Source organism: Toxorhynchites rutilus, chromosome 1 (assembly GCF_029784135.1).
Source record: "Toxorhynchites rutilus septentrionalis strain SRP chromosome 1, ASM2978413v1, whole genome shotgun sequence".
Taxonomy (NCBI): domain Eukaryota; kingdom Metazoa; phylum Arthropoda; class Insecta; order Diptera; family Culicidae; genus Toxorhynchites; species Toxorhynchites rutilus.
In genome coordinates, this window is record NC_073744.1 from 200,790,685 (window position 1) to 200,814,426 (window position 23,742).

The following is a 23,742-nucleotide window of genomic DNA, read 5'->3' on the forward strand; positions in this document are numbered from 1 at the left end:
TTGCTTAAATTAAAACTTTCTTAGAGTTGAAACCCCATGAAAATGCTACAATCATCAGCCACGCGGTGAGTTTCATTCGAGAGTGTTGTTTAACGTATATTGAAACGTTATGAACCACTCCGAATTAATTTTGGTTGTTCAAGTACATAAGAACTACGTAAGATTTATTAAATCTTCTTGTCTTACACCAAAACTAGTGTTTTCTAAGAGTAAAAATGAGTGCAAAAATGATAGCAATAGCTATCTCGGTCTGGGCCGTATATGTGGCAAAGTATGCGGAAAGCTTATTTGTCTTTTGTTTCGCTCGCTCGTATCAAACTTATATTGCTGTACCGTATATATTATACAAATGCTTACCAGTATTTGAGAGTCATGACATTTTCTGTTATGTTTAGTCTCATTTAATGTAACAAATCGGGATGACAAAAATCTATTTTGAGTGTATGCTCCAAGCATGGTGAACAACATTAACAGATTATTTCCAAATAATTTCAGGACATTTTTGAATAACTTTTCTTGAGACAAACTATATGAAAAACATAACCAATCTGAACAACGTACAGTTCTAACAGGAAAATTATGTCAGTTTGGATAATGTTTTTGCAGGTACCGTGACTGAAGTGTTGATCACTGAATATTTGTCCATATGTGAAATTTCAGACAACACCGTAACTCAATTGAAGATCGATTCGATAAATTTTAATACAGTACAATCTAACAAATTCCAACACGATTTATTTGCAATGATCGTTTGATCATCAACTTGACGATAATGTATCCAACTGTATCAAAGAAAGGAAGCATATGTCAATTGTTCCCCTTCTACAAAATCTTCCGATAGTTTGCGATCAAAATTATATTCAAGATATCGATAATGTATTTAGGGAGATCCAAAACCTAAATTTTACTGACTTCACTGTAAACGAACGCAAGGATGCTTCTTTCTCTTGGGGTGAAATTTTTTCACTCAAAAGGAATGATAAAAATTTTGCTTTTCCCAAATTGAGGAAAAATATTCCAACATTTCTGATTCTGTCGCTTCCCTCACCAACAACCGTTAAACGATGGTTTTTAGAATACAATTTGAACAAAACAAAATTAAGAAATAGAACAGGAACAAAAACTATGAGAGGAATTCTAGCTTCCACGTATTATGCGAACATGCCTCAAGAACAGTCAAGATTAGTTAGAATATACAAGAATGTACAAATTGTATAACTAAAGTATAATGCTAAAATATATGATCACAAACAGGATGAGGAAAATTAATCCTAGAAAGATTACCTTTCCGCAGAAATCTTTCACTACTTTGTGACGTTAGATTCCTGCTACACGCAGCAGATAGACGAAGGTATCGGAAATTCAGGAAACGTTTATTCTGGATATTTTAATTCTTTACTGGATTCAATAGATATACCTAACTGCCACGATTTGGAGCCTGAGAAAACAATGCACTTGGACAATGAGAAAAACAAAGCACGAAAGATCCTAATTTTTAGTTTTCCGAACGAACTCGAATGAAATAAATGTTATAATTTTGTTCGATCTCATTTGACATTTCTATTAATTGATAGATTCTTGGTAGTCAATTTGAATCTATCCACATGACCCAGATGCGGATGTGTCCTCATTTCAAGACGTTTGATTTACTGTGGAGGCTATTTATTTTGAAGACACTTATAGACATTTACGTTAGATGTTAGAAGACATTCGAGCAAAAAGTTATCACAAAAACAATCAAAGGAATCCAAATTTAGTCTAGTGTCGACACTAAGGTACGCGATAGTGTATCATTTAGTGGTTCAAAGTTCAAACCAGAGTATGCCGCTTAAGTACACGATACAGAGTAACTTTCGGTGCAAACACTGATTTCAAAACAAATGTTGAGTGATAATTTTGAAACCCCTGATAATGAACCGAAAATAATTGGATTTGTTCAATGCGATTGACCGCAACAAGCTACAGCTATGCTATGGGGCTATGGTTGACTCAGAGCCAGACGCTGCGGTTTTTTTTTTTTTGATACATAACACACATGGCGGTTTCATTTTCAAACTAGACAGTCATTATATTTTGTCAAATACATCTTTGTATTTTCAAATAAAATGCTTGCCTTCAAATTTAGCCCCTTTCCGAAGCAATACGCTTATTCCAATAACAAGATTCGCTTACCACAGATGGAATTGTTTTCTGGCAATTGGTTCTTATACGAGGGCGGTCCGATAAGTACTTAGCCTCATCGCCCGATGGTGTCAGTATCGCAAGAGAGATTACTTAGCGTGTAGTAGATTTTCGTAAACGGATGCTGTCAACATTTGAGCCGAATCGAACTCGTAGTTTTGTTTTGACCATATGTGGAAGTGGGCGTGTCCGAGGATTTTAGAGAAATGGAAAAAAAAGAAATTCCGCCGTCGCCACGATCGCATTGCACTATGAATTGCTGCCCCATCCACCGTATTCGTCAGATTTGGCCCCACGCAACTTTTTTTTGTTTCCAAACTTAAAAAATCACTCGCCGGGCAGAAATTTAAGTCGAATGAGGAGATCATCGCCGCCACGGAAGCCTACTTTGTAGACAGCATCGCTAGGTCAAGTGTATCGAGCTAAAAGGAGACTATGTTGAGAAATAAATCGCCACTTTTCCAAAATTTTTGTTTCTTTTGTAAGCTATGTACTTATCGGACTGCCCTCGTAGGATTCAAAATTCAACTCTCCGGTACTCGCGCGCAGACATATTTACAAAAAATGGAAAATGTTGATATACGACTATTTGACAGAGATGCTGAGTAATGCCATGATAGAGTTTTAAGTTAATATTTATGGTTTCCTTTGTGGAAACGTTCAACAGATAAGAAAAATCCATTTGATGAACCATTTGAAAATCCAATGCAGAGACTGGAAGGTATTAATGAGATGACTTTCGTAATTTCTATGCACCAATTTGTTTATTGATTCACAATATTCTTCTTATTTATCGTTTATTGCTCGTTTCTTCTGAGCGTGTCATCAGTGTCATCGTGTCAGACCATGGGAAAGAATGTCACCAAGCAAGTGCTATTTGGAATTACAGATACTGAATTACTGCCGTAATAAGGCTATAAACAAGTGTCTATGGCGACTAGCAATACAATACAGACGCTGTATCGAAAGGAATGAAATCATTTTTGTATTTTACGAATATCATATGAATTGAATGTAAATTACGCAAATCGTCCTTTTAATCCGACACAGTGTCTGAATTTATTGATTTGTTCGATTAGTGCTCCAAAGAAATGCTGTATGTCTATGTTTTTGCATCAGAAATCAAGTTTTCGTTTCGCTTTATACGGACGTTAAAATAAGATTGTGTACGCTGACAACGACGTTCATGTCAGGTGGAGTAGTAGTGGTGGATTGAAGATTTGTATTCATTTGTTGCGTCAATTAGAATAATCATTTGCTAGAATAGTTCATCAGTCATCCTCGCTCTTTTCTTTCATCTTCTTCTTCTTGAATGGTGTTAACGTTCTCTGTGGAACTTTTGCCGTCTCAACGAATGCATTAACTAGCGTCATTTCTTAATACTTAGTTGAGATTTCTTAAGCCAAATAACACGCCTTCAATGTATTCCGAGGGGCAAGCTCTAGAATACGCGTGACCACAGTGCAAGTCGAAGGAAATTTCTCTGACGAAAAATCCTCCGGCCAGAACGGGAATCTAACCCGAACACCCGGTTTCTTTCATCTCATTTGTTTATTTTATTAACCCATTACTGCCCAGGTGTAGGTGTTTACTTTGCGACTTTTGCGGGAAACTCGGAGTTTGCAAGCTTCAATAAACAACAAAACAACAAAAACGACACACAAAATGCTACTGACACAAAAACACTCTTAAATTGTCATGTGGTATCATTTAAAATGCGCTTAACACTATAGTTTCATCAAAAACAGTTTTTTCAAAAACGGACATTTTTGCGTATTAAATTTCATACGCTGGGTACTAATGGGTTAAGCTCATTGGCATTTTAGCTGTAACAGAGCCAGATTTTAATCGTGTACATGTTACATGTTTTATCGTATCTAAAAATTGTACAATATATAGTAGCTATATATAGTATTTTCAGGCGTAAGAGTATTCCTTCTGAACCACTAAATATGGTACATTATACAGTAGCCTCTTAGGCGTAAGTGTGTTCCTTCCGTTCTTACAATGTTCAGTTTGACCACTGGACAACTGTGACAGTTAATATGATCATTGTTGTGTTATTAATAGCACCACAGCCAAATTTTTCCTGAAGAACAGAGCAGTTTCAAGTTTGTATGGATGAATTGATCTCTATTTGACCGTTGACCGATCTCCATCGCTGATGATTGTAATGATGATGGAAGTAATTATCTATAACAACATAAAGGTGATCAATTGAGGGCCCTGAGTTTTGAACGCACGATCAATCGCTTAGTAAGCGAACGCGCATCTAATGTGGCTACGAAGATCTCCTATTCTCCCTCTTAACGCTAGTCAATTCATATCCAGTTCAAGTCATGTTGACGACGAACGCCGAAGTAGTGCTAGTCGAAGCGAAGCGACTAAGAGAAGAGCCGATTTAATTTTTTTTCTTCGAAAATGTTGAACCCTGCAAGGAATTATTTTTGAAATTTTTGAAAATAGTTTGAATTAAAATTCACCTGAACAAATTATCATTTCGTTTTTATATTTTTTTTCTGCAGAATTCCTTTTACGTCTATCTCAAAACCTTCCACCAGTACAATGCAATCGAACAGTAACAACCCGGTTCCATTGTCCTCGAAGACACTCCAATTTCACGTAATGATTGTATGCTATTTCACAACGTTTTCAAGATTTTGGATACAAATCGAAATTTGCTAAACATTTGCGCTATATTTCATGATGATTCATCGCTCCTCTTGGATTTTTTTCGAACTTTGAAGTATGACGAATTTTTTGGTACATGTTACCAATTCTCTAGTCATTTTCTACCCTACTAATCATTGGTACATATTACAAAAAAAGAATGGTAGGCACATATGTCAAACAAACTACAAATTGTTGGTCCAACATTGGTGCAATAACCGTGAAAATTTTGCTTCATATTTGTGCGAGGTAATCATCAGGGATAATGACAATATTTTTTAATAATTATTTTTAATTTAAAAAATTGTATTTGATTGCGTTTTATTATACATACTTATAATACATTATACTAATAACTTATTCTATAAACAACATCAATAATTCTCGTTGGAATCATACTATAAACTGCGTACAAGAGGCAAATTTTAATCGCAGCCTCAACCACCTCAATTTGATGAGCATTTCCAAAGCAAGTTCCCGTTCGTCTTCCTGCTGCATTGCTCTAATTTGCATTAGCAGAGTGACGGTAGAATTAGCACGTTCCATCCGTATTTTGTTCTCTCGTGTCCCTATGAAGAAAAGAAATACATATATTAACGATATTAAATATGCAATAAATTATGTATGTTCACCTTAAGTTTTTTACGGTCGATGATGTGTTGATGAAAGATTCAATCTTAGCGACAAACTCGCCGTTACCTTCAATCCCATAGCTTGGATGGTTTTTGGTAAACAAATATTACGAGTCTGGGATCATGCCAGCTGTAAAGACAAGGAAAAAGGTCAATAGTGTTGTAATGTATAAAATATAACTGATGTTTATCCTTGGCGGGAATATGAAAATAGTTTCCCGACCGAGGTGACTGATGTAATGATGTAAAAAAAACGAATACTTATCTCCGATTTGTTTATGATGAATCATGGTACTGCATATAATTTTAAGGCCAACTAAAAAAGAAAAAATGGTATTAGGTCAATTATGTTAATATGGATCAAAATTTCTTGTGATATTTTCCCCGCCGAAAAAATGAAACCAAATTCTCGGGGGAGATGAATACATAATTGAATTCAATAAAAACAAAGTGCTTACCTCCGAATCGCTTCGTCTCCAAAAGACAAAAGACAATGTGCGCACATCACAGTTGTTAGGTATGACAATAAAAACAAACTTACTAATGGTATGAAGTGAAATATACAAATTCCTGGTAGGAACATTCATTGCGTCTGACATCTTTTTTACGCAATTTTAATAATATTTACAAAAAATGTGTATATTTTACCAATGTGTTTGCTACTAAAGGTTTGGTAGCTGCTTTCACTAAACTATTTCTCCAGTGTAGGAACAAAAGTAAACAAGTGACACCGATAACAAAGCGAGCGAATGACACTGAGACAAAAGTTCTACTTCTTTTGACGATCTTTTCGGCTTTTTTTCTTTTGAGTTAGAATTTCATGAAGATAGGGTAAATGGTCTTGGTTTGTCCGATTTAGGGTGTTTTCACGCTATTAGTAAATACAAATCGATTTTTGACGTAGGACTACGTCTTTCATTTCTATACCGGGGTGTAAAATCAAAGTTTCGAAAACGAAAGCGTTACGCCGGAGACCGAGATTTTGAGCGTTAATAGCTCCTAAACAACTGAACGAAATGGTATGATAAACACTTCATTCGAAAGATAAAATGTCTACGCGTTCTATACTTGTTACTTCTTGATCCAAAAACTTGTTTCAATAGTCTTAAAATCGCTTTCAAAACAGGCTATTGAAATCACCAATCGGTATATAAGCGAGCGCCGCTCGGAAATCCACTCAGTTCTTATTGAACAGCGATTGGAGCATGTTTTCGCTGTTGTGGTGAAGCTCTTCGTTTATCATGAAAGCGCTGATGAACGGTGTCACCAAGAGCCTGTTTGTGCACCTTAGGCTAGACATGAATCCATCAGGAGGAGAGTGATGCCACAAACGGTTCCCCGGGAAGATCTCGAAGCAGCCGCTACACACACACACATACACGCGCGGAATTCTTTCGGTTTGGATGCCATTCAGCATCGAGAAAGATCCGGAAAATAATCTGCCAGTTCCTCTGGGAATTTAAAAATACATTCATGTGAAAGAGTTTATTTGAATGTTGTAACACTGTGACCAAATACATTTGGTTTTGTGATTTTTCAATCAATCGCAATTAACAGGATAACTTCTGAAGATTATTTTTCCCCATCAGTAGGATATTTCCGTATCCAATGTTGTATGCACCCGCAATCGATTATTGCTCAGTCGCTGAAAGTTCCGAGCTCAGAGAGTTCTTCCCCCTCTAGTTTGCCTTCCAAATTGCCATCGTAAACCACACCTTCTCTCGATTCAATCACACACAAAAAGCATACTTAAGCGATATTCTGGTGGTGAGACACATTCATTTTTCGTGAGGACATCGACAAGACAACATCGTTGCCTAACGTGCGGGAGGAGGTGGACGGCGAAGGATCGACACATACACGCGCAGAATTCTTTCCGTTTGGATGCCATTCAGCGTCGAGAAAGTTTCGGAAAGATCTAATCATTGCTGGGAAATAATCAGCCAGTTCCTCTGGGAATTTAAAAATACATTCATGTGAAAGAGTTTATTTGAATGTTTTCTATTCATGTAACACTGTGACACAATATTTTTCAATCAAGTACTATTAACAGGTGGTTATCGAGTTAGTATTAACCACTGGTGGGCTTCCAGTATCGAGGAAAATGTGGAAATATCTAATCGTTACTGAAAAAATTTAAAATTACATTCATGTGAAAGAGTTTATTTTAATGTTTTCTATCCATAAAATATCCATATAAAATACATTTGGGTTTGTGATTTGTCAATCAAGTACAGTTAGCAGGTTAGCTTCTGAAGATTATTCTTCAGAACAAGGTTTTTCGTATTCTATATTGGATGCATAAAACCTTGTGCTTCCAACGTAACGCTCTCGTTTTCGAAGTCTCCTAAATATTCATTTATTCATTCATTCAGAATGGATTTAGATTCAACTTCAAACAAATGATCTCTAAATCAACGATAGTCTTACGTCACCCTTGCGGTTATACCATAGATATAACCCACTTCCTGTTTTTTTATGAAAATCACATATAATAGATACGAGTTTGGGTTTGTTGAAAAGCCCCAAGTCTCTAGTTGCTAATACTACCAATAGGCGTTAGAATTATTTAAGTTTCTATGTTTTTTAACGAATTTCCTCAAAGAGAAATTATGATCACGGTTTGTCCACCTTTGATCATGGTTTGTTCAAAAAATGACCATGGTTTGTCCGGTTCTAGAAATCACTATTTTTGAATGAAAAAATTCGAATTTTCAAATAGGTGTTGCATTTATCATTGTTGAAGTTTACTGTCATCATATTAATCCATTCATAATTTAGACTTTCTTCAGAATATTGCCTTTTCTAGGGCATTTTAAAAGTGTTCACCTTAACACACTCAACATAAAGAAACTTTATTTCTGCTATGTGCGAAGGACACCATAAACAAACTGCAGCGCACCTAGCGGTTGCCATAGAAATCATGTGGACAAATCAATATTAGTGAATTGGATAACTCATGATCAGAATTAAGGTCATCGAAATGCGTTAATTTAATGGTTTAGGCAAGTAAATCTGATACGAATGGTGTGCAAGCATGATGTTTACAATATTTGTGAGTGTTATAATCCAGAAAAGTTCTGAATATGTACTAAATAATCATCTGGTGATTGATTAAAAGTTAGCTCAAATGAGGGGCGCATTGACACCAATAGAAGGTGGATTTTATAAAACTTAAAGGTGAATCCGTAAAAATGAACTATTAAACAACTGTAAATCATTAAAAAGGCTATTTTATTTATATGTTTTGAAACATTCGAATACCTGATTTGACAAAGGTGTGCTGAATTAGAGCATTCAACAAAGTGGACAAACCATGATCATATTTTTGGCTGGACAAACCAAAATCAATCACTCTCATATCTCTCAAAAAATCACATACAATATTATAGCTGAAATATATTCACACATTTCATAATATCTTCAGAATGTCTTCACAGTAAGGGGCCGTCCACATACCACGTGGACAGAAAAAGCATGATTTTAAACTCCCCCTCCGTGGACAAGCGTGGACATTCCTTATACCCCTCCCTCTGTTGTCCACGTGGACATTCCTCCGGTTTTGAGGAAAAAATAAAAAAATACAATTTCAATACAAATCCGGGAGCTCATTATTTTCTTCCGAATTCCATTTACGTTATCTCCATATCCATTTTAAAATATCGATTGTGAGCTTATTCTCGAGCATTTTTATTAAGGGGGTATTCTAGTCTAGAAATCTGAAAAAATCGAATTTTTTTTTACCATATTTCTGTAGTTTAGGCATTCAAGAATATACTCTAGAAAGGACTTATCGAAAATCCTATTATTTACCTAGTTAGAGCCATCTTAGTGATGTGGTATCTAACCTGTTACGGCCATCACAATGAACTTCAAACGCGTTTCTCTCGGAACTAGTTTTTTTCTAACTGGCGTACACGATATCTCAAGTTCTACTGAACCGATTTATGTCAAATTTATATGAAAATAATCTGCATACATCTCTCTATCGCATGAACCAATAAAAAATTATAACTTTTTAATTTTACTATTTTTAAAAAATCGGTAAACGCAAAAAAAAACGTTTTAAACAGCATTTTTGTTTTCAAACGGCCGCCATTTTGTTAAAACCCATGTTTTTGACTTGTCCGAGGTTCATGCCATAGCGACATCTTTACTGATTCAGAATCTGTTCGATTTTTTTGTTTCAGATAACCAGAAGGACTGGAATCGTGTACGCCATGGCACAACTTTTTTTTGAACACCCTCACTTCACCAGCATGTAACTATTCTAATTATGAATATTTTTTTTCCGTCCTATTTTTGTTTTATTGTTGAAAGATAGATAAACGAATAATGATATAATGGATAGTAAAAATATTCTTTGTTTTATTTTTACGGAGTTCGAAAAAACGTCCGAAATTCGTGTCTCTACACTAGAATACCCCCTTAAAGCTGGCTGGCTGTTTGAGTTTTCAAAAAATCAGACAATGAAATCAAGCACTTTGTTTGAAAATAGAATTTTCTCGTCTAAACATCTTTCCGACTTTGACTTTCGCTTTTACAGGTTCGGTAGTGCCTGATGGCTATAATGAACCTAGTAAAAACAAAACATCTGCAGTATCATCATGATCGATGATTCCGTTGACCTACAACCCTTAATTGTTAAATCATGCTAAATATTGTCTTGAAAAATTCGTGCCGATTCAAAGAAAAAAAAAACCAAAAGCATATTTTTTGTGACATACATCTTTTCGATCATATATGCACCATTTTATCCTGAATATTTCAGCATTCTTCATGCAACTTGAGAATTCCATCCTCTCAGAACTTATGCTATGCAGTAAGTTTAAGTTTTTACAAGAATATTAACAGTTAATAATCTGAAGCTGGAATATCTGGTGTGTAAGGCGGGTGGAGTTTTAAAAGTGCCCTAGAAGCGTTCTGGATCGTTGATTTTCATACGTTCAGCTGCTAGCAGTACTTGTTGGAATTCATCGAAACTAGTTGGTTGGTAGAAGCTTATGATACAGATTTTATTCCAGTCCTACCAGACCCATCCATAACTTTCTTCAAGTGAAAACCTGCTTCGGGTTTCCACTCCATTCTTTACTGATTCAGAATCTGTTCGATTTGTTTGTTTCAGATAACCAGAAGGGCTGGAATCGTCATGGCACGTCACGTCACACCTTTTTATATATTTTTTCCGTTCAATTTTTGTTTTATTGTTGAAAGATAGATAAACAAATAGTGATATAATGAATGGTAAAAATATTCTTTGTATTACTTTTTCGGAGCTCGAAGAAACGTCTGAAATTCGTGTATCTATCCCCCTTAATCTGATCGAGTCAAATCCTATCGGATTGTGCAAATGTTGCAACCTTGAAATGCAGAATGCAAAAGTTTATTTCGTTCGGATTGCGATATGTCAAATCCGATCGGGTTCCGTAATATGGGTTAAAATGTAGTACATGCATTGTTGCATGCATGTTTTTCGTGATGTTTCGTTTCTCATGAACGGTGATTTTCGACATCTGTAGCGAATCTACTAATTCATGTGCATCAAGGATTAATTTATTCTTTTAATTAATCAGCAGTAGCAGCATGAACTTTCCAGACAACTCAAAAGAAGTATATTACAAAAATTACCAGACATCAATGAAGAGCAACATCATTGTAAGAAATAGATTTCCAGTGATACGGCCCATACACTCATGGAAGAATTTGTTGTTCGTTCGCTCAGAAATCCTTGAGAGTTCTCGAAAAAAAAACCAATCAGTTTTGTCATCAAGAGCAAAAGCTGAATTCAACCCGCACTTAAGTCGTGATCTTTAATGCTACAACATTCTTTGTGTTATTGGGTGTCTTTATCCTGATGGCTTTAATGGCCCTCTATTACCGATTGGAATAAATTGATGGATCCTAGTTCATGTGCATTACCTTCAGAATACACATTTCAGGAAAGAGTTTCAAAAAAACGTGTAAATACAAAACAGATCTCATTCAATTTTGACTATTAACTTGAATGTTTTACTTTAAAAAATACTTAACGTGTCCACGTGGACATCATCAAAAGCCCCTCCCCCCTCATCGTGGACAAACGTGGACATTTTCGTAACCCCTAACCCCCCCCCCTAAAGTTGTCCACGTGGTATGTGGACAGCCCCTAAGTCAAATGTCTTCAAAATGAAGACATATCTTCAAACCTGGCATCCCTGTGCTGTGAGTCCTTTTGGAATACCCAAGATGGATGAACTAAAGGTGTGACCGTATCGTCAATAAGTGCGCGAGGGGAAACGGTATAAATATACAGAGGACTGTGGGAAGGGATTTGACTGCAAATAGAGATGTCTAAACTTTTCGTTTATTCATTAATCGTGGGGTCATTTTTAAATATTGGATTCATTCGAATAACTGTTTTTCAGTATTCGATTAACCGAGCGAATATTTATTTCTTGTAATCAAAAAGAACAGACATATTTATAATAAAAAAGTATGGTGTTATAATTTTAAAAGTTACATTAAATATAATTTTGAAATAAACATGGTGCAGAATAACTGTTTTTGAATGAAATGGTATTTTAGTATATTGATAAATTTACCATTTCATGATTTTTTGAGGACGATTGAAAAAAAAGCACACCATGAGAATGATGCACAATATAATTATTGTACCTACATAAATTTTTTTCTGTTCAAAATAACCTGTACTTTGAATGTTGTTGAAATAGCGGATTTGTTTGAATATTTCTGCTTGGTCCTTATAGCTACTAGTTCAAAAGAGGTACATTTATAGAATCATCGACCACTAGTATGGTATATTTTCGTTGGCACTCTGAATTTGAATACTACTATTTTAGAACGGGAGCTGAGACCACCTTCTTTAAGTCCGCATTTTACTCCTGCAGACCCTGAATTCATCTTCCCAGTCTCCTCCACCACCAGGGAATAATTTTGGAATATATATGATAATATATATCGACTATAAAACTAGTCGCAGGTAGTTGCTAGAAATCCTTTTATATTATCTTTTTGTGTCCCATCAAAAACAGGCATTAAGTTTTTGTTATCCAAGAACACAGAAACAAAGAATAGATATAGGAAAACTTGAAATTCCAGAAACCTTACAATCGAACAATTAACCGACGTCCCTAACTGCAAAACGCGCGAAAAATATATCCATCACCTACCGACACCGAAAGTCGATTTATTCTCTTGAGCTGAAAAATATAATAAGATAGAGTATATTACAAACCTAACTTTAACCGTAAAAGACTTACCTTTCAACGTTTCAATGTTCTTATTCCCACCAAAACAATTCCACATACAAAGAGCAAAAAAAAGGTATTGCAAAATATTGCATATTGTTTACATACAAAATCCAAGATGGCTGAAAGGCCTTTCTCATAAGTCGCGCTACCGTATTGTATCTATCGTGGGAATACCCTTGTTGATCATTTGCACACCTCTTAGCATATGAACGGAAAGCTGTGGCCGATCTGACCAGCGAAATTTATTTATTTCCGTTCTTCCCACTATAAAATGCGGGGTACTCTTTTTCTGTGATTTTAGAGGCGAATCACGTATAATTCTTTTAAATGTTTTTGTATGGACGAGTTGAAAAAAATTAAAATAGGATTTTTGTTTTTAGTTGAAAATCGACGTGAATTCTGGTTAATCAATTCTCGCGTCACTTTTGAAAAGGTCCAATGTAACATTTTCGCCAACTCGAGAAAAACGTAGTTGAAGACCCGAACATTATTTCGCGAATTGTCTTAAAAGCTATCAATCTTTATCACTGTTTTCACCACTAGCTGTCAAGAATAACTCCGTAAAACCAATCGTAACTATTGTTCCGTGATTTGAGATTAAGGTTGAAGCCTCGGAGCGAAAAATGTTACATTGGACGTTTTGACTGCCCGCGTTTGCACATTGGACATATTACGTTGCACTATAAAAATTTGAAACTAACTAATAAACAACAATCCAAATATCAGCATTTTGTTCTAAAGACTGATTATTATTGTTATCACTCGTTGAATTGCACTGAAATCGATAACAACACCTGTAAGAAACAAATTCCAAAACGACCGAAGTACGTCTGCGAGTTGTATTAACTGCTTTGTTACTTCAGACGTTTCGGCCGTCGGAGGAAAGTGGCGTCCGAAGTAACAGCCGGGTGCTTAAAATTCGAATCTGTACATTGGATATTTTTTGTATCGGCGACAAAAAGATGAAGAAGATAGATACATGAACGATTGTTTTTGTAATACATTCAATGATTGAAAACTAATAGCGTGCATCCATTAACTCGATTTGTTTACATTTGTTACATAGGACCTTTTCAAAAGTTACGCGAGAATTTTTATTAAAACAGATTCTTGCAAGAAGTATGGTGTGCGAAAAAATGAAGCACAGTAAATTATTTTCATTTGATTATAAGTGACCATTTTCAATAGATTTGAAACGAGTTTTAAAATTTCAGGCTAGTTTTTATTTTTAGAAAGATCGGACCATTGCCAATTTTATTGACACATTGACGCATTGTCTTATCTGTTTTTTTTTCTTTACCTGAGTTCTTTTGTCGACTGTGGGTCGACATCGGGGGTTTTACCCGAAACTTCCGAGTCGGTCAAATGCGAATATCATATGGTGATGTGATCCGGGTATGAATTGTGTGGGTGCCTGAGTTAATGGCCCAAACAGACATTGTTTTCCATCAGCGCTGAGTAAACTCGGCTCAGTCAGTGAATAGCGTGTGTATAGTGGCAACATCCGCAGGTTAAGAACTAGCACTGCTCCAAAAAATATAGTAGTTGTGAAAGAAAGGTACATTAAATCAATCACTGTCACCGGTGCGTCGGTGTTTGCAAACAACATTGGAATTCAAAACATCCGAGCGTTGCTCCCATTAATTTATACGCTTCGAAACCAGTCTAATCTTTGTTTTTTTCTGTCCATCTTCTCTCCCGTACAGAAGTTAAATTTCTTCGTATGTCAGATCACCCCAATCGTCAGCACGGGAAGTTTGTGTTGCAGCAGCATCAACAGCAGAATCATCACAAGCAGCGGGGTTCACCCATTCGTCGCCCATTGGCTTCCAACGCAAACTTCTGGCCAAACAGCGGCAATGTGCCGCACCCAACGCCGACTCCAGCAGCGGCAACGGAAACAACAACAGCAGTGCTTGCTGGTGAGCAGCAGCAGCAGCAGCAGCGGTTAAGCGAGGAGAACCTCAAAACCAACGTCCAGATAGTGCTGGACAACATCAATCGAAACTATCACGCTCTGCGTGAGCAAATACTAAACGGCAATAACTGCAACACCCAGTCTAATCTAGCGTTACTGCAGAAACTGCAGAGCGTCAGTCAGCAGCTGAAGAAAGGGAAAGCCAAAATGACTAGTCCAGATTCCGATACTAACTGCAATCCCTACGGGCCACCGTTGAGCTGCTCGGTAGCTTCCTCACAGGACTTCAGCAATGACTGCTCGGACTACCAATGGTTCACCGAGTATGGGTGAGTGGGTCTGATTCTATTCCTTTATCAACTTCATTGTCATTTTTTGTTGTCCTTTTCAGCTATCGCGATGGCATCACCCATCAGAGCATTCTGTCGGCGCTTTCCGCATCGTATCAGGGAGTTGGAGAGCTGTCCTACTACGAGGACCTTGCCCGAAACATCGACGCCAACCTGGCCGAGGTGGATATTGACAGCTTCCGCGCCGCCGACATTCACTCACTGCTGAGTGCCGTCGAGATTGCCGAACAGAACCGGAACAACAACGGCGGAGGGGTAAATCCGATCTTGTCCAACGGTGGTGGGGGGAATGGCGCCGCCAACGTTGGGATGGATCTGGATCACTCGATTTGTAATTCGGAGCTGTTGTTTTCGCCGGTCCGAGAATCACATATCAGTGTTGACTCGCTGGATATGGATGGGTACCCGAATGAGGAGATCATATTGACGTGTCAGGCAAATAAGAACAACTACACGCTGGCGTTCGAGCAGAGCACGTTGTACTCCGATGAGAGTTTTTATGGTGAGTTGTGTTGGGGATTGTGTAACCGTGTAATCGTGATCGAGTGAATGTTGGTGTTTTCAGATGGTCCAGAGAAACAGCTTCAGCTGTTGTCCAACTTAGACTATATTATTCGCAAAACGGCTCAAGAAGACGCCACAATGTCCTGCTCGGAAGTAGGTTATACCACGTGGAGCAATCTCAGACGATATGGTGCCGCTCAAAGGTGACCAGCCACCTTCAACATCAGTGTGGAGTTCCAAGCTAATGCAATATTACTTTTTCAGATATCCGCTGGTGGCAATCAATCCTCTCATCAATCAGATCTCGCGTCACTCGCCGACCTGTTTCGTGCGGAAGAGCCTCAGCATGCCGGACTTGAAGGAGAAGTGCAACAACCACAACAACAATAACGCTCTGGATGCCGCAGACGGCGACCATAACGAAGACTATCATCCGCATCCGCAGCATCAGCTGAATGTATCGCAGGCGGCCGTAGCTAATAGTGGCGCTACTTCTAGAGAATCGTTCGGAAAGCAGATGCGAACACTGCTCCCGATGTATTCGGTGCCGACGGCGACGACCGACTCTGGCAACGAGAGTGTCACACCGCTGAAGGAATCGAACTTGGAGTGAGTAGATCAGAGCTGTGAATTTTCTTTATTTCTTGTAAGTTCAATTCTACAAAGTCTCCTCGCTCGAAGGTTTAGTTCTACCAGACCGAAGGCAACAAAACAAAACGAAACCAACTGTTGTAACAAATCAACACTCGGAGATACTTAGTAGAACGAGCAATTCTCCGGTCATTCCTACTGGTTGCCTCGCTGTTTAGAAGCACAAAATTTTTGAAAGGGAGAAAAGAGTTTCACATTTCTCACGCGAGTTACAGTAGACGATTACCTCGGGTATGATCCATGTCTTCGAGCAAGTTTCCTCACAACTAGGGAAGGGGATTGAAAAGATTCTCTACTGACTTACGAGGAGTTTTCGGTTTTGCCATCAAACAACAGTTTGAAAAATTAAAACCGAACTGAACTTCACTCAAGAGAAACAAATCTATATTATAACTATTTTCTAGGTTGAAATTTTTAACATTTCAATCTTTTATACTCCGCGTATCCCATTACTTTGTTTTGTCCTTTTTGTTTCTTGTCAATTATTGTTTGTATTTCCTCAATAGCAATCAGCATATAACTTTATTGCATTTGTTAAACTCATTTGCATTGCATTCATGTGTCTAACGTCTTCTGTAGGTTCGATATTGGTTTTTTTGTGGTTTTGGTGGGACTAGATAGATGTTCCCTCTTCATTGAATTTAGGACCATCTCTGTTTATAGGCTGAACCCTTAATGGTGTCGGTTTTAGTGTTTGTTTCGGTGGATTGTTTTTGATGTTTGTCGTATTTTACTTTATCTCGACGGAATTCAATTGATCTATTTTTCCCCTATGATAACATGCTCTTTTGTTGTTATCTATGATTCCATTGCTGTGGATCACCGTAACACGATTTTCTAGTGTACAGCGCGGACTCGATTATATACAGTTTCTGATTTCTTTTCACTATATATAATCGAATCAAAAAAAAAAACTATTCGTTTTTTTGGCATGTATTTTTTTTTGAATATAAAAGAGGAATTTGATTTTTGATTCACCCCCTTATAGTCGTAAAATACCTTTCTCACATGAAAAAAAAATTATCCAGATTCTCTCAGAGGGTGATAGACGATCATATTTGATGGACAAAAATCATTCTACGCATATGTTCGAATTTCAACAATGATAGAGTTATATAACTTTTATTTTTGTTTCGGACTCTGTTGCCTCGAACTGGCTCTACATTACAAAGTACGCTACGGAAGACGATTCTGTTGCTTTCATTTGTAAGATGAGAAAATTTGATACAGGATATAGTAGTGGAACATCTAAATTAATGGATTTTAATAATATTTTGGAAGTGAAAAACTTAAAAGTTAGTAATTGTTAATGTATTATTATTCATGTCATCCTGATTTTTTTTCATTAAACTGGATTGTTTCTATCAATCAAATTAAAGCTCTCCAATCGCTCTACAATTTGTTCTTTGTCACCCAACTTCTATCTATCTTAATTTGGCTGCAATATCGATATAATTAATTCTTGGTGAAAATTCAAGCAAAATCTTCAAAAATCACGATTTTTGTATATGAATCTGTATATGAATCAGTCACTTAAATTACACCTTAACGTTGGAAGGTTACATTTCTTCTTGAAATAATATGAAAAGAATTTAAAACATAAAAAAATATTATTTTTTTTCAAACTGTATATAATCGAGCCCAAAATTGTATATAATCGAATCACATATAATCGAGTCCGACCTGTATTACTGTAGTGGCCGTTAATCTCCTGTAGCGTTGATGGCGGTTATTTTCCGTAGTTGGCATGTCTAGAATTCTTTCCTGTTAGAATGTCTGCTATTCGAACTTGTCCATCTTAGGATTGGGCGATCTTTATAAAAAGATCGATCTTATCGAATCGATTTTCCAAACGGCGTTGGGATCGTTCCACTGATTCTATCGGTACCAAAGAATCGATCTTCGCTAAATCGATCTTTGCCGACTTTTGAAAAATTAAAAACTTTTTTTCGATTTATCTGTTTATTCTATAGGAATGCCGTCTTTTCTTTAAACAGGGAATACAAAATTCATTTTTCTCTTCAAACATCAAAAGCATTTTGTTTTGTTTCTCAGCATAAAGACCACAGCCACAGGGCATTCACCTTGCGCCGTCAGGTAGTTGTTTTATTAAATAAATTAATTTTAAAAAGCATTCTTAGAAGTTGAACAACCATCCAGCACTCAGCTGACAATGATCCCATAAAAGCCAATCGTGCCATACCTGTGTCATTTAGTCGAAGCCGATTCTTGTTTTTGGCGTCAGTTCTAGAAAACAACCTTTCGCCTGTAATTAATGTCAACATCAGGTTCAGTGATCCTATCCGCAACCGGTTACAGTTCATCCCCTCAGTAGCTGCCGCTAGTTCTGTCTCTGTCAGCATTTTTACAGAAGTAAATCGTAGAAGAAGTGATCCAAATTTGACATTATGTTTAAAAAAATGTTAGGTGGCCTTTGGTGAGATAAAACATCGATGTATAATGAAAAACAAATCTACAAAAAGATCGAAAAGATCGAAAGCAAAAAAATCGATTTTCTCGAGTACGAAAGATCGATCCAAAAAATCGGAAATCGGAATGGAACAGATCGATCTTCTAAGAATCAATTCGAAATCGCCCAATCCTAGTCCATCTAGGCCATATACTTTGATTACACGATCTTCCTGCAGCCACCTCCCAGCAGGAACATTGTCATCCGTTATGACAATACTGAACTCTGTCCAACTTCTATAAGACCACCCTGATTCTATTTCGTTGCAACACAAACAGTTAGAATTTCAACAAGATACATTCATACATTGATAAATGCTTAGAATAAAGTATATTTAACGTCAATTTTGCTCAAAAGAGTTGTTTGATTATTTATTGTGCCTCAATATGATAATTTCAGCTGTCCAGTTTCTATAAGACCATTTCAAAATTCACAAGTATTATCAATGAAAAAATCAAAACTATCGGCTGATTCACATGTCAATAATTGGCAACCTTGCCGTTTCGGCTAAATACCTGAAAAATTCGTATTGGAATACTACTTACTGAATTCTGCTGAGCGGATTTCTCGATATTTTTCCATGTTTCCGAAATTGCGATCCTGCGTACAAAGATCCCTCTAATATTTTCAACAGGATTCAATTCTGGAGAGCGAGTCGACCAGTCCAAAAAATTATTTAGTTTCCTTGCTGGTATGAACAGTAACATTGTTTTGCTGGAGTGTGATTTTTTTGTGATGATATCCACGCAAATATAGTATGAGAGAGGATTCCAGAACATGTATGTAATCCTTGGATGATGTGAAAGCTATCTTGAGCTTTCCGGTTGCACAGAATCCCGGCCAAACCATGCACGAGCCTCCACCAAAATTCCTGGTTGAAAAAAAAACTGTTCCTTCTTCCGTAAATCTTTCCAGTACCCGTTGAAACCATCAGGACCATCCAAATTGATCTTGGTTTCGTCAGTGAAAATAACCTATACATTGGAGAACTTTTCGTTATGGTATATAGCAAAATGTATTCTATTGAAATCATTCTTTGTCATAACATACCATGCCCCACCATGGCTCACATGAACCGACGTGAGCTTTGGCAAAACTCAGACGTCTTCCGATGTGAGATGGTGTAAGATAAGTGGCTTTAATCTTTTAAGCCTTCTTTATGTGAGGACTTTTTAGCAAAACTTGACGAATTGTCACCCAAGAAACATTTAAATTCAAATATTGCTTTATTTGCATAAGAGATTTTGAGGTATTCGAAGTTGTTTTAGCTATTTCCCGCTTATCCCGGTCGGAGAGCTTCGATTTACGTGTAGCTCTCTCCTTCTATTGTATCCTTGAGGATTCGCCAAATAATTGAGCACTACTTGATGGGATCAAAAAATCCGACGAGAAATTTCTCTGATACCAACATTTTCCTGGTGAAATGCATCGAGTTGTCTTTCTTCTCTCTCCGTGAGCACTCTTCCCTTCGGCATTTTCCAGAATTAATTGATCAAAACAACTAAAACAACGGAAAATGTAACTGGTCTTATAGAAACTTGACAGTTAAAAATACGAAAACATTCGTTTACGCTCAGCGCTTGCACACACACATATGAAAATCATGCAGTGTATGGTAGTCACCAATACCTACACACTAGAATATAAATTGAAGCATTGTTTGTTTACAATGACACAAAGCAGCAAGATCATCACCTGGTCTTTTAGAAGTTGGACAGAGTGTAGCTGACCTGTCTAGAACTCTATTTTGTTAGAATGTATGCTTACTTTGACTTTGATTAGACGACCTTCCAGCAGCTTTTTCCCAGCAGGAATATTTTCATCCGTTTTGATTACACTACGATTTGGTTAAACCTTTCCCGTCCATTAACCCATTAATGGACCAAGCTGTAAAAATTATTTATTTCAACAAAAACCATTGGTGTAATTTTGATTATTGGCGTTACAGAAACCCCAATCTTCAAGAATTATTTTTGTCCGTTCTCCCGTTTTCCGGAAAATGACACAAAAGCCAAAAAGCGCCAAAACCTACATTTTTGTTACTATAGGAGGTTCAATTAGAGATGGGCAAAACGGTTCATTTCAGTGAGCGGCTCAGAGCCGTGCGCTCAATGAAAAGAGCCGGCTCATTTGACGGCTCTTTTCAAGAACTGGTTTATTCGGATATGTAAATAATAGAAGACGTAAAAAATAAGGTTTAAAACAATAGTAAAATATATTACTAATATATAGTAAAAATATTACTTTACTGAAGGTTTTCTCTGATATATTGCCATCACAATAAACTTCTTTATTTTTTTAAATTTATAAATATTATCTATTCAATGTTATCTAATGAAAGTCTACTACATCTTTCACTGCAAACTTATCCTGCTTTCGGAAAAACTCGCTCACATAGTACTGAAGTCGCCGAAACATTTTTAAAATGTTTCGAATGGAATGTTTTCATGATTAACTGTGAGATGCATGAAAAAAGTAATTGACCATTTTGGAGTTGGATTTATCATAAATAACTGTGCTCTACTAGCCAAGCCCTTCCATCTGATACTCATATTGATGGGGTTTCAACAAAATATGTAGTCTGTCATTTTATGACGGCCGCCATATTGGATTTCCATTTTATATAAATAACTGTGTCCTTCTAGTCAAATCCTTTCATTAGATACCCATATTGATGGGGGTTTTGGAAGAAATACATATTTCCCCATTTTGGGGTGGAGGCCATTTTAGATACTTATTAAATAGCTATGTTCTACTAGTCAATCCCTTTCATTTGATACCCATATTGATGGTGTTTTGACGAAATTTGTTGCTTGCCATTTTGTAACAGCCGTCATCTTGGATTTCCATTTTTTAAAAATAACTATATTCTACTAGTCAAGCCCTTTCATTAGATACCCATATTTTAGGGGTTTCGAGAAAATATGTAATCCGCCAAAATTTACAAACATACAAACAGCTAAATAAAACCGTTTAAAAAGCAGCATGGGAAACATATATTTCTTCCGCACCGCCGCAGGCCACGGTTCGTCAGAACGAACATACGATCCACGGTTCTTTACCAATAAGCCGGCTCTTGAAAGAAACACGGTTCTTTTATGAACCGCGGTTCAAAAAAGAGCCACGGCTCATAATAGAACCGTGGTTCATTTAAGAGCGATTCATTTGAGAGCCTCGGCTCATTTTTAAAGAACCGTGGATCGTACGCTCTTTCTGACGAACCGGCTCGAATGAGCGGCTCGTGAGCGCTCGCCCATCTCTAGGTCCAATCCAATGATTTTTTTCCTACATCACAATGTGTGATCTTTTATCAAAGTAATGTTGTAGAAAAGTTTACATATTTTTAAATATTGTAAGACTTTGATTTTTGTTAGGTTATGTGAGGTTATGTACTTTTCGCACATAGTTGCTTTGAACCGTTTTTTATGTCCAATAAAGTGATACAAATTAAAATGAAATTGACAGTAGGTGGTAGCTGATAGACTAAGCTATCATTTGATGCCAAAACCTTACCATATGGTTGCTTTCCAAAGCCATGAAAAATTATCGAAATAGCTGTTCGATTTTTGAACGCTTGGCATAAAACGGGTTAATTATTTCAATAGTGTCGTTTATTTTCCAGAGTCCCAAGCGGGCAGTCTTCGGGTGTAGACGTATTTTAGTTCGCTCCGCGTTTGTTTTTTTCGTCGTGCAAAATCATGTCAACGCGTGTTTCGGTTTTATCCGCCGTGCGGGAAAATTACAATATGTCGGTTGAGTTTCTGTGTTAGTTACGTTAAAAATCGATGTTCAATTGTAGTCGGATGATTTTTTTTTAGAAAATTCAAGATATGATGGTGTTAATTTTATGTTACTTGAATTCATCGAATAGGCTCAGAATTGTTGCGTTTTTTTTCCTCATGTTTAGTTCAGGTTGTGTGTGTGTGCATATATCGCAGTGAATGTATCACCGAGGCAGAATTTGCAGGCGTTATACGATGGTCACATCTAGAGCTAAGTTCTTCATTTCTTTTCAATCCTCTTTAACATTTTTATATAACACCCGGGCATGCCCCGTTCCTGTGACGTTCTTCTCTTAGATGCGTGTGTATGTGTGAAGAAACTGTTCATTTTGGAGAGAGCTGTGAGATACTCGAGTGTTATTTGGAAATAACGAGAGCGGAGCGGTAGTACTGCTGTACAGGGAATTGCTTGCAAGGCTGAGCCGATCGGGCGGCGGCGTCGTCAGTTAAGTTTATTAATTTTCCCCTCATTCTCACATACCGTCGATGGGGGTGGGATTTGGCCGGAACGAATGAGGTTGCTGTTTGTATTGTCTTGGCGGGTATTGCGGGTATTTTTGAGGGCTGTGAGCCGTTTGGTGGGAGACATGTTTTCACTACTTTCGATACATAGAGCTTAGCTGTGGTGCGGGTGCTTGTTGTTTGGTGATTCATCAGGGTTTGATGTGTAAATACATCAAACTTTGGTGAGTTATTGAACGGTAACTATTTGTACTGCAGTTGAGTGCTGTACGTTGGGAGTGTTGAGGATATGTCTCCTACTAGGCGGTTCGCAGCTTATTCGCGGTATTTGTAGGGATATTGTTAGTAGTGGCTTTCTCCGTTTTGGCCTGGTCTCGCCCCCATCGACGGTACATCAAACGGATGGTAGCATTATTTTTAGGAATACAAAATAGGTCTGTGTGTTTTGTTTATAGTTTGTTTCTCCTCCATAGATGTTTATGTGTACGTGGGTTTGATATTCTGTGGTATTCATGGATGCCAGGCGATTTTTTACTTCTACTTGTTTTCCACACAGTTTTAGGTGGTCTATAATTTTTTTCACATATTTCGGAATGCCTTCACAAAGGTGCGTGTTTTCACAATATGTCTCTATAACGAAGTGCTATAACAGTACGCCCGACGATTACCGAAATTCTCTCGGTTACCTTCTCAGGTTTCCTAAAGTTAACTCTCCACTATCGCGATTGGACTTCGATAAAAATGCGTGCGGTGAATAATAGAATATATAGCCGGTCCACTTAATACCACAGGTTTTCTTTCTCAAGATACTTAGAGATAATATCTCCCGCGTGTTATGTTTTATAGGATTTTCTGATTTTCGTTTCGTCAAG

The 23,742-nt window shown here is 37.1% G+C and overlaps 1 protein-coding gene across 7 annotated transcripts in view; it reads left to right on the forward strand.

Moving 5' to 3' along the window:
• Positions 1-23,742, forward strand: part of LOC129762945 (uncharacterized) — a 169,943-nt gene that overhangs the window by 119,297 nt on the left and 26,904 nt on the right. For 5 of the 7 annotated variants that reach the window (XR_008740756.1, XR_008740757.1, XR_008740755.1 and 2 more), the window contains exons 3-6: positions 14,440-14,980; positions 15,043-15,503; positions 15,567-15,708; positions 15,770-16,114. Coding sequence is in view for 1 of the 7 variants with exons in the window: in XM_055761577.1 (XP_055617552.1) it covers positions 14,440-14,980; positions 15,043-15,503; positions 15,567-15,708; positions 15,770-16,114 (1,489 nt within the window). In the remaining 6 variants the exon portion in view is untranslated. Of the gene's footprint in view, positions 1-9,673; positions 9,745-14,095; positions 14,292-14,439; positions 14,981-15,042; positions 15,504-15,566; positions 15,709-15,769; positions 16,115-23,742 lie in introns of those variants that run through there. The other 2 variants (XR_008740758.1, XR_008740759.1) reach the window with 2 other exon arrangements.